General features: G+C 36.4%; 1 protein-coding gene across 2 annotated transcripts; it reads left to right on the top strand.

The window, feature by feature from the left end:
* The first annotated feature begins 348 nt into the window (after positions 1–348).
* LOC136233285 (uncharacterized) lies at positions 349–2,922 on the top strand. Of its 2 annotated transcripts, none has more exons than XM_066022905.1 (7): positions 349–488; positions 554–634; positions 739–915; positions 1,399–1,569; positions 1,658–1,876; positions 1,950–2,029; positions 2,131–2,922. In XM_066022905.1, exons 1-7 carry the CDS (start codon positions 398–400, stop codon positions 2,827–2,829), a joined length of 1,518 nt encoding a protein of 505 aa, XP_065878977.1. In that variant the 5' UTR covers positions 349–397; the 3' UTR covers positions 2,830–2,922. The 2 variants fall into 2 exon arrangements, with proteins under 2 accessions (XP_065878977.1, XP_065878976.1); XM_066022904.1 differs by having other exon boundaries at positions 350–488; positions 1,941–2,029; positions 2,131–2,921.
* The last annotated feature ends 9,746 nt before the right edge of the window (positions 2,923–12,668 follow it).

Genomic DNA, 12,668 nt, shown 5'->3' with positions numbered 1-12,668 from the left:
GCTTTCCAAACATTTAAACGCAAACTTGGGTTAATCAATATCTACACGCCAAGTTTGAGGGAGGGTGTTACAATACAAGAAATGACACATCATCAATCTGTGTCATTGAGCAAGGAGAAGTATTAGATTAATCTACTGGTTAGGAGTAGATCTGCTGCAAATTCTTATATATATAGGACATTAATCTGTAAATTAAAATTACAAGGCATGAAATACAAAAGCAGCATGATTTCATCTCCACTTTATGACTCTCTAACACTTGTATAAAAGTTGTTTCACTAATTTTCATGCAAAGATGAAAAGTGGCAAACTGTAATTGTGGGGTCTCTTTCTCTGCTGGGTATAAAATAACATTTGGTTACCATTTCTTCTTCTCCTGTCAACTTCAATCGAACCAATGTCTAAGAATTGGGCTGTTATTACTTTCATACTTATGCTTCTCCTTAGTGGGTTTTCTTCTGCTTCAGCTTCAGCCTCACCTCCTTTAAGTAAGTTCCTCTTCATTTTCCCCTCTTAGCTCTGTTTCATTTGCATAACTTTCCTAAATTTGCAGAAATTGTCAGCAGCGTTGTGTCGAATGTCGTGTCTGTACTTGTGAAATGGCTCTGGTCACTCAAATCCAACACGAAAACAGGTAAAGGTCATACTTTTTTTTTTAACTTCAACCCACATTTTTGTTATATTCCCCTTTTTTTGGAGCCTTCACTTTTTTTTTTTTATTTGTAATGGATACTTCAGGTGTCTCTAGCCGTTCAATGATGAAATTCGAGAGTGGGTATACAGTAGAGACAGTGTTTGATGGAAATAAGCTTGGGATTGAACCACACTCTGTTGAGGTATCTCCTAATGGAGAGCTCTTGGTTTTGGATTCGGAGAATAGTAACATTTACAAGATCTCAACACCATTATCTAGATGTAAGTTGATTTTGTCTTTCAATTCATAATGCAAACCTTGAATATTTCTCTCTTCAGGGTGCTTAAGCTTCATGTGAAGGATACAAGAACAAAACAAAGGTGTCTGATAAGCTTTTGTAAATCACAAGTATAGTATCCACTTTTTGTACTTGTGTTTTGGCCTTTTGCTTTTTCATTCACTCTTGACCTGCTACTTGCCTTGCTAATCACTCTAATGTTGCACAACAACTCTTCTTTAGTAGCTTTTTACGTTTCCTAGCTATATTCTTTTTCGGTTTCAGTTTTGATTTGGGTCTCAATAAGCTTATCCCTTTTTGCTTTTCAAGGGCAAGTAAATAATCTTTTGCCATTATTTATTAAAACTGTTTTGATACTATAAGGTTAATTTCGTTGAATACTGATTATTGTGAAGGAACTTACTCTCAGTTGAATTATGATATCTATCATTCATTCTTTTGGCTGACATGGATTAAGGAAATGCAGATATCAGGCCTAAACTGATTGCTGGATCATCTGAAGGATGCTCTGGACATGTAGATGGGAAGCTAAGGGAAGCAAGAATGGACCACCCGAAAGGCCTTACCATGGATGACAGAGGAAATATATACATTGCAGACACTTTGAACATGGCTATCAGAAAGATTAATGATGGAGGTAACTCTCTCTCTCTATATATATATATATATAGACATCAGTGATGGACTTCAATTCTGCCGATTATGAAACTTTGCTTTATGTGCAGGATTCATGACAACTATTGCAGGAGGGAAATGGGGTCGCCGAGAAGGTCATGTTGATGGTCCAAGTGAAGATGCTAAATTTTCCAATGATTTTGATGTTGCTTATATTGGAAGTAGCTGCTCTCTTTTGGTTATAGATAGAGGGAACCAAGCAATTCGAGAGATTCAACTTCATCATGATGATTGTAACTACCAATCATATGATGCCAGTTTCCATTTAGGTACTAAACTCAGCATTCTTTGTTTTTCTTCAATTGTTTTGTCGCTTATATAATCTCATCACAGGAATTGCAGTGCTTGCTGCTGCAGCATTCTTTGGCTACTTGCTAGCATTGCTTCAGCGCAGGGTTCAATCTTTGTTTTCTTCTAATCATGTGAGTAACTCTTTAGTAGCATTTCCTAGCAACATATACTCCACATTTTCTTCCCATTGAAAACAATTGTGACAAAAAAATCAAACACTTTCATATTGTAGGATTCAAGAACTTACATAAAAAACGGCACACCAATTGCACCATACCATAAGGCTCCTAGATCAGTCAGGCCCCCTTTGATTCCAGATGAATATGAAGAACCTGAGAAACCAGAAGAGGGCTTTTTCGGTTCTGTCGGGAAGCTAGTGACAAGCACTTGCTCAACGGTGGGCCAAATTTTCGGAGTACTATTTTCAGGATTTCGAAGGAAGCCCATCCAGTGCCAGTTCCAACGAGAGTATCAACAACAATTCAAACATTCAAATACATGGCCAATGCAAGAGAGTTTTGTGATTCCAGATGAAGATGAACCGCCATGTATAGATTCAAGAACTTGTACACCAAAGAAAACATACCCGTTTATGAGCAAGGAAGTAGAGAATCACCACCAATTCAAGCAAATCCAGGGTTACTATAATGGATGGGATGGTGAGTATCATCCGCAGCAACAACAACAAATGCAAATGCAGATGAAGAGGCAACAGCAACAGCAACATCATCATAGGCATTATACATCGAACCCGAGAACGTATTACCAAAAGAGCTGTGAGACAAATGAGATAGTGTTTGGGGCAGTTCAAGAACAGGATGATAGACGAGAAGCTGTAGTTATTAAGGCTGTTGATTATGGACATCCTAGCTATAATAACCATAATATTCGCCCTCGATTCAACTATATTGGTTACTCTCATGAATATTGATCATCTACTTACATGTTAACATATTGACCTTTAACATGCAAGTTTCCAAGATTATATGGAAAGACCTGTTTACTATTTTTCTATGTTTTTATAACAAACTCAACTTCATTAATCAAATAGGATGAAAATCCTCAACAACTACATTCATAAGGCAAGTAGGAATATCAAAATTAATGAAACCGCTAGTATCTGAAAGAGTGTGTCGTGGAATAACGTGAGCTACTCTATTCGCTAAGCAAGGAACAAAGGACACTACATAGCCCGTATTAGTACTAAGGATCTCCTAGGTCTTGGGCTTGTTTTGTCTTGGGCCTTTATTTGCTCTTGAGGCCTTTTGATTGCTTATATATTTATGCTTCTAATATTTTCAACACTAGCAAACACATTAGTCATAATATTTTCAACTCCAAATTTTAGTACCTTGGGGATCTTATTCCTTATTTCTGATTTTTATCATAATCACAGAAATTGTGTTTCAACAATCTCAGTCGTTTTGATTGTGACAAAAAATGTTCAGAGGAAGGAATAGATTTATACTTACTCCCTCAGAATTGATGAACTTAATGAGCTTCTAGATTCTCCCCCATAAGGGTTGAGCTACTGAATTTTGCTAAAATTGACAATACTCAGAGGGGTTAAATAATTCAATAGCAAAATTAGTTCAGAGTTAGACATAAAGTGAATCAGTATCAAAGCTTAATTATATCCGAGCTTAGAAAGAATAATTATCTGAGGTAAAGTGAATCTAAGATAAAAAAAATAATTATGTATGTTAGAGTTTAAAATACTTCTTAATCTTTTATTAGAGCATGGCAGCGTGATATAGTATATTTATGAAGCTATATCATTTAAACATATAAGTAATTAAATGCAATCAAAAGCGGAAACATATATTTGAATCAGAAGCATTTACATAGTAAATATTGAGCTAAACAACTTATATGCCTAGTACAATAAACTAGAACCTATTTAGAAAGACTTTGGAGGTGTTGGATTAAACTCGGGGTTCTGGTTATTGCTTATGGTTTCTTCCTTATGTGTGTCTTTCTCTGTACTTTTCTCCCCCTTTTTGGCAGCATCAGAGCTGGGAAAAAGAAGTTGGGGAAGAAGAGATTTATGAGTTTAGCTGGGTAGTGCACGACTGAAGATAATCAGAGATTTGGAGCATGCCAGCTTTTATATCATTGAAGATAATTTTTCCTTCAGAAAATAAGGAACCATTCTGAGCCATCCCAGCAGAATCTTACTGCTACTGAGTGATGCCTTTCGGTTTAAAGAATGCTGGAGCCACATATCAGCGTGCAGTGACATCAATCCTCCACGACATGATCCACAAAGAGGTCGAAGTCTATGTCGATGATATGCTAGTTAACTCTATGACTAGAGAAGATCATCATGTCCTCTTGGACTGATTTCTAACTCGGATTAAGAAGTACAACCTTCGGTTGAACCAGAAGAAATTTGTTTTTGGAGTTACCTCCGGTAAACTATTAGGGCACATCATCAGCCAGAAGGGTATAAAGATCAATTCAGATAAAATCAAAGCAATCACTGAAATGCCCACTCCGAAGACCGAGAATGAGGTTCGGTCCTTTCTAAGATCACTTCAGTATGTCAGTAGGTTCATATCACGCCTCACCACAGTATGGGATCCTATCTTCAAACTCTTAAAGAAGGAACAACCAGTTGTTCGGGACGAACAATGTCAGTTGGCCTTCGAAAAGATTAAGAAGTACCTTACTAATCCTCCGGTGTTGCAACCTCCTATACCGGGCAAGCCTATACTCATATACGTGGCTGTTGAAGAAACTTCAGTTGGGGCAATGCTAGTTCAAGAACAAGACGACAAGTCTGAACATGCCATCTATTATCTCAGTAAGAAGTTTCTCGATTATGAAACTCACTACATGATAGTAGAAAATACTCAACGATGGTTTGGCTGACAAAGAAGCTTCGCCATTACTTCCAGTCAGTGTTGCAAAACTCGCTAGGCGCTAGTCGGGCGGACAATACCTCCAAAGATTAATCGGTGATTAATCGGATTTGAATTTTTCTATTTTTTAGATTTATATTAAATAAATATTATATAAATACATTTAAAATATAAATTATACTATCTAAAAATGATAATAATAAATATTATATAATAGAAAAATATAAATATTTATTTTAAATAAATAATAAAATGGTTATTAGTTAATACTAATTACTTTTATTATTTTTTACTAATTGTAATTTATAAATTGGGCCGGTTTTAACCCATTTCATCCGATTTTAACCTATTTCAGCCGATTTTTTCCGCCTAGACCGATTTTTCCTGCCTAACCTGACTTGACCGACTTGACCAACTTGTCCGACTTAACCCGATTTGAACCGTCTAGGCGGAAGAAAATTGGGCTCCCTACTTATGCCGACCAGTTATATAAAATCGGTCGGTGTTCTAAAAATCGCCGATTAGTCGCCGACTTGACAGATTTTTACAACACTGCTTCCAGTCTTACCGAATTCAAGCAGTAGCAACGGTTGATCCAATGAAGTACTTATGTTCAGGTCCAGCTCTAGTCGAGAAATTATCCAGATGGTTACTCTTATTGTCTGAGTTCGATATCGAATACCTGGCGAGAAAGGTGATCAAAGGAAGAGCAGCAGTAGAATTCCTTGCCAATCAACCCATCGAGTCAGATTATATTGAGAATCTTGATTTTTTGGATGAACAATTGAATACCATTGAAGTCAAGAGATGGACATTGTTCTTCGAGGGAGCTGTAAACAAACACGGTGCAAGTATCAGAGTTATCATTGCCACACCTGAAGGAGAAATTATCCCTTTATCCAAACGTCAAGAATTCCCTATTACTAATAACGGGGCGGAATATGAGGCTTGTCTACTCGGTCTGGAGGGATTGATCAAGTTAGGTGCACATGATGTCCGTAGTATTGGAGATTCTTTACTTGTGGTCCAACAAGCCCAAGAGATATGGGAAGTCCGTAAGGAAAGCTTGAAACCATATTTAGAGCTTCTATGGGATCATAAGGCTTTGTTTAGTAGTTGCGAGTTCAGCCATGTAGCTTGAGAAGACAATTAGATGGCAAATGATTTAGCAACTCTAACCTCGATGTGGGAAGGTCCATACAAGGCACCAATTGACCCGACCATCATCGACCATTCTACTATACCTTGTTTCTCCTGCCCCGAGCTAATGGAGATCACGATCGATAAGAAGCCATGGTATTACGATATCTCAAATTTTCTTGAGAAGGGTGAATACCCCGATAGCGTAGAACAAACTGATAGGAACACCATACGAAGACTGGCGGTTCAATTTAGGCTTGTGGATGGTCAGTTATACAGACGCATTATCGATTGACTCCTACGCTGTCTAAATGAGTTAGATGCTAGAAAGGTTAGGCAAGAAGTTCATTCGGGTCACTGTGGTCCTCACATGAATGGAATAACTTTATCAAAGAAGATTCTACGATAGGGTTTCTTCTGGTTAACTATGCAGACAGACTGTGTTGAGTGGGTTTGGAAATGTCACGAATGTCAGATTCATACGGGACATCCTCACTTACCTCCACTTGAGCTTTAGAATCTAGTCACTCCTTAGCCATTTGCAGCGTGGGGGATAGATATCATAGGCGAGATTCGACCGTCAGCTTCTAACGGACACAAGTTCATTATAGTTGCAGTCGATTACTTCTCTAAATGGGTTGAGGCCAAATCATGCGCAAATATCACCGCTTCAAAGATGGCTAAGTTCATTAAGAGGAATATTTTTGCTCAATTTGGCATGACTCATCGTATCATTTCTTACAATGGAGTCCAGTTTTAGGGAGTAACGAAGGAATTGTTTGAACGTCATGGGATAGAACATAACAAGTGTGCCCATTATCGTCCACAAATCCAACAAGGCTGTAAAGGCGGCTAATAAGTCTATCAAGAATATCCTACGAAAAATGGTCACTACTTACCGTGACCGACAAGTTGCCTTTTGCATAATGGGGTTATCGAACGAGTATCAGAACTCCGACTAGAGACACTCCTTATGCTTTAGTATATGGAACGGATGCTAGTCAAGATGGAAGTCAAGTCACTTTGTGTACTAATGGAGGTCAAAATTTCAGAAGCAGAATAGGCTTGTCTCAGATATGAGCAGCTCACAATGATTGATGAGAAACGTCTTTAAGCTCTAGACAGACTTCAGATGTATCAGCAATGCATGGCCAGAGCCTATAATAAGAGAGTCAAACACCAACGTGTTCCCTTGAAAGCCGGAGACCTTGTTTTAAAATAGTTAAAACAAACTCACACGGATGTTCGTGGAAAATTCAAACCAGGTTGAGAAGGACCCTACGTCGTTAAAAGAGTCTTATCAAAAGGGGTTGTCAAGATTATGGACATGGACAGAAATGAGTTCACTGATCCGATCAATCAAGATCGTTTGAAGTACTACTACATTTGATGCTCCTCGGCTAGAAGAGCTTCATAGAAGGTCTAAAAAAAAGAAATGAGCATGTAAAAAAGAAGTTGCATGTTAGTTGGAAAATCCAAATGGACGGACTAAGCAACAGTAGGGCATAGAGTGAAAATCTTCAGTTTGAAAACATGTAAAGGCGGACTAATAACAGAGGTTTTGTACATTCGATATATTAACAAACCTTTGTACTGAGATCATTTTCAATTATATGAAAGAGTTGTTTTTATTGAATAGCTTATCTATAGAGCTAATGCATTCATAATACCCTATCATTTGATGTCTTGCATCTAAATAAATTGTGTAATTTCTAGAAATACATGTATCAACATAATAGTTGTTTCAGTTTTCTCACAAAAACAAATAGTTCAAGTCAACAACTCCTAACTACAAAACACATCTCAGGTCTTTTGCCGCCTAACTTCAGCATCGACTTCACTCTTCAATATTGAGATCCAAGCCTTGTATCTATCTGTCGATGGGGGCATAATAGTCTCCCCCAATGCTCACTGCCACGGACTGTATAGTCCTCCACTTCTCAGTCAAATGAGCAATATATCTACCAGGGATCTTTCAACAGCTGAATCCAGTAAGGTATGATGGAATATCCTATGGCAAGCCAAACTGTCGATATAGCTGAGTCAGAGAATAGAAGCATGTCTGGTCCAGACCACACAGTTGTACACAATCAGCATGCATCTTCATCACCACATGTGTAATCTTCCACCAGGGACACATCTAGTGGATCTGCTCATCAATGACAGTCTTAAGCCAGTTTTGGAAATCATCAAGGCTTAATCCTGCAAACGTCTTCAAAGATAAACCTTGCGATAAGAAGTTGCGTAGGCTATACCTTTTCCAAATGAGTTGAGGTGGATCAATAACACCCAATTTCTCCACGAGCCATACCTACAACAGACTAAAAGGGACAAAAAGCTTGTTAAATTGAAAACCCACAAGGGGCAGTTTAAGCAAAAGTCAAGCTAGCTTGCTAAATTCAACCACATAGGGTGATTCAGGCAAAATGTAGAGCTCAAAGGTAGTGGACTCATAAAAAGAATCACCAGGCAGCCCGACCAATAGTCTTGAATTCCGTTCTGCCGACGATCCAAGCAGATCAAAGTCTCAACTAAGGATAGCGAAATTAGATATGAACCTCTCAGAATCTGGTCAGCGATAGACACCAACCTATAGTCACAAATCAAGACTATAGGAATGCAGAGGTATAGCATCAGATAGCACAAAATCATCAGTCTTGGCCAGCAGGCAATCTGTCCTCTCCACAGACACACATAGATCGAGTATAATGCTCATCTTCAAGCCATGACTTGATCCTGATTCTTCAATCAACTTAAGCACTCGATCATTTGGGATATTTAGAAAGGAAGCTAACTTATCGGCATCTGAGTAGTCAAGAGTCGGTAAAGCTAGAGGCTTCACTAATGTAGAAGATACAACTAGTATGGTGCAGAATTCTTCATGAGTTGGACAGAGTTCTTGAGTAGTGAATCTGAATACATAGGCAGTCTCATCCCAATAGCTCATTGCATCAGTAAAAAACCACTCATTCACCTTCACTAGGGTATAGCACCGAAGGTTCCGTATGCACAGTGGGATATGGGTACAGTATTCGGCCTTGGAAACAGTTTTTCCATACTCACAGAATTGCTTCTGAAGTTCCTGCATCTCTGAATCAACAATAAGTTTGATCCTAGTTCATGTACGACAATATCTTTGGGACATTCAACAGATATGGCAAACAGACAGTTAGTGTATTGATGCACGTTTTACGTATACGTGCATGTGAAGACAAATGTACCTTAATCGTGTATGAAGTAATAAAGTGAAAGTAGAGTATCGCTCCCACGAGGATGGTGATTATAAGTACCAATCTTTTTTCTTGCTATCTATTATTTAAACAATCGAAAGGTTGAGTTTGTTGGACAACCAAGTTAAGACTTAAGCAAGAAATGAAATGAAAATTATACAAATTAGGTGAGAGATTACTCATATTGAAAGAACTAAGGCTTCTAGCTTCACTTAACCTCTTTGCTTGGTAATAACACTTAACCCCTTTTAAGTTGTTTTATCCTTTTTAAGATGTCGATTTTTCTTATTAACTAATAGATTCTCGAGATTGGCTCTAAACTCTCGATTAATTACTTTACCTTGGTCCGGCTAAAGTAATTAATCTAGAGAAGCATTAAGTTTTATTAATCTAAACCTTTTTAACATACTTTACATTGGTTCGACTAAAGTGATTACTTAAGATTCAAGAAAAACTGCTCGAGTAATTAGTTCTAAACTTTTGATTAATTACTTTACCTTGGTCAGGCTAAAGTAATTAATCCAAAGAAGCATTAAGTTTTCTTAGTTCCAAACCTTCGATTTATTACTTCATGTTGGTCCAGTTAAAGTAATTAACCTAAGATTTGTAATAAGATTCATGAAAAACCTTGGAAAACCAATAAGCAACACTAAATGGTCATTAGGTCCAACTTATGAGTTTCGATTAATCAATTTAATCACGGTCAATATAAACGATTAATTATATTCAAGTAGGGATTTGGTCCATCTCCTACAAGAATTAAGAATCATAAGTTAGTTCTCAAAAAGGATAAACATAGCTCGAATAGGTTAAACATAATTACCACAAAATTAAGGTTAAGATCCTATTTTTAGCCTTAGTTAAGGGGGTTTTAGCCCATGATTAGATTAAAACACACCTTAGAAAGATAGATAATGGAGTCCATAGTAATAAAAGGGATTAAAGTTTAGAAGAAAACCTAATGACGATTGTCGAACGAACTTCTTCGGTAACTTGAAACTAACTTTTATTGGATGAACTTTTGCACAAACAACACTTTGAGAACAATAATTACAACAACAAAAACAACTGATTCTTAAAGAGAAGAATCATCAAAATAAGGTGCTGTTTGATAAAACTGAAAATTAAGTGCTGAAAAAAAAAGTACTGAATTTTAAGTGCTGAATATTTTAAGTGCTGAAAATATTAAATGATTTAATTTTTAAAAAAGTATGAGTTGATAATGTTTAACTTAAAATGATAAGTTAAATATTTTGACTTATCAAAATAAGTGGTTTTTAGCTTAATTAACTAATTTAAGTGGTGGAAAAATAACCGTTATCAAACGCACTTAAATTAAATAAGTGCTTAACATTTTAATTTAAGCAATTAAGTGCTTTAGCAAACAAGACCTTAATGTGATGTAACTTAACTTAAACAATCATTGAGCTTACAATCCATAATTTAGAATAACATAACTTAATATGACATCACGTAACGTAACTTAAAGTAACTTAACATGACATAACATACCGTAGTGTAACATAATATAATCTAACGTAACATAACTTAACATAACATAACATAATGTGACGTAACGTAACTTGACATAATGTAACATAACTTGACACAACGTAATGTTGCATAACATGATGAAACATATGGTAACATGATGTAACATAACGTAACATAACATAACGTAACATGACGTAACGTAACGTAACATAATGTAACGTGACGTAACGTAACATAACGTAACGTGACGTAACATAACATAACATAACGTGATGTAAATGTAACGTGACGTGACGTAATATAACGTGACGTGACGTGACGTGACATAATGTAATGTAATGAAACGTAATGTAACGTAATACGACATAATGTAACATAACATAATGTAATTTAACGTAACATTACATAATGTAATTTAGCGTAACATAACATGATGTAACGTGATATGACGTAACATAACGTAACATAATATAACGTAATGTAACATGATGTAACATAACGTGACAGCGTGATGTAATATGAGATGACGTAACGTAACATAATATAATGTAACGTAACATAATGTAACGTAATGTAACATAAGGTGACGTAATATAACCTAACTTACCATAAGGTAACATAGAGTAACATAACTTAACATAATGTAATTTAGCGTAGCATATCGTAACTTTGCTCAATGTAAGGTAATGTAATGTAACATAACATAACGTAATGTGACGCAACGTAATGTAACTTGATGCAACATAACATAACATAACGTAATGTAATATGACGTAACATGACGTAACGTAATGTAACGTGACGTAACGTAACATAATGTGACGTGATGTAACATAACGTGATGTAAAGTGACATGACCTAACGTAATGTGATTTACGTAATGTAACATAAGATAACGTAACATAATGTAACTTAGCATAAGGTAACATAGTGTAACGTAATTTAATATAATATAACATAATGTAATTTAGTGTAACGTAACGTAGCATATCGTAACTTTGCTCAATGTAACGTAACTCAATTTATATAAATCTTTAGGATTGTAAGCTCAATTTGTAAATCCTTAGCTTTTTTTATTCTTTAAGCTTTCCATTATTTATAAACAATCATTGAGCTTACAATCCCTAACGTAACGTAAAGTAATAAATATAAACTCAATTTATAAATCTTTAGGATTGTAAGCTCAATTTATGAATCCTTAGTATTGTAAGCTTAATTTATAAATTCTTAGGATTATAAGCTCAATTTGTAAATCCTTAATTTTTTTTATTTCCTTAAACTTTCATTTATTTATAAACAATCATTGAACTTACAATCTCTAACTAATGTAACATAACATAACGTACCATAATATTATGTAATTAAACGTAACTTTTTTTTATGGAAAGCAACTTCAATTAAAACAGCAGCAAAATACAGTTCATCACACAACACAATTACCTTTCTCTGCTAGAACCAAGCTATCTAAGAATACAGGAACTTCTTCAATAAGAGTAACCTGGTTTTGCAGCGAAGCTCCCCATTTTGTAGTCTCGTGGGAAACCACATCTGCCACTCTTCGAATATGATTAACAGCCCATGAATCAAAGTTATTTAGCCATATCCTGATATCTTCAAGCACAGTACTCGATAGAACCAACCCCATTAAGAGCATTAGCCACAGCTTGATTATCAGTTTCCACAACCACCTTCCTACATCCACCATTCCAAGCTGTCTCCAACCCCAAAATCATTGCGGACATTTCAGCCATTTCAACTGAGCTCAGAGGTTGGTACGGTGCCGTAGCGATGAAAGCTGCATCACCAAAGGAGTCGCGAATTACTGCACCAACGCCGCCCGCTTCATTCTTCGACCAAGTGGCATCAACATTCACTTTAAACCAACCGTCGGAGGGGCCTTTCCAAATTGCGGGGCTGCCCACATTTGTAATATTCACAGGATTCTCACATCGGTTTGTTGTCTGCCACGAGGATAGCCAGTCACCCGCGGATTGTATGATCTTTTCAACTGTCCAACATAAGTCCTCATGAATTAATTGGTT

The sequence above is a fragment of the Euphorbia lathyris genome, chromosome 6, assembly GCF_963576675.1.
Source record: "Euphorbia lathyris chromosome 6, ddEupLath1.1, whole genome shotgun sequence".
Lineage (NCBI taxonomy): Eukaryota > Viridiplantae > Streptophyta > Magnoliopsida > Malpighiales > Euphorbiaceae > Euphorbia > Euphorbia lathyris.
The sequence above is the reverse complement of the archived record's forward strand: the minus strand, read 5'-3'. Positions and strand labels throughout refer to the sequence as shown.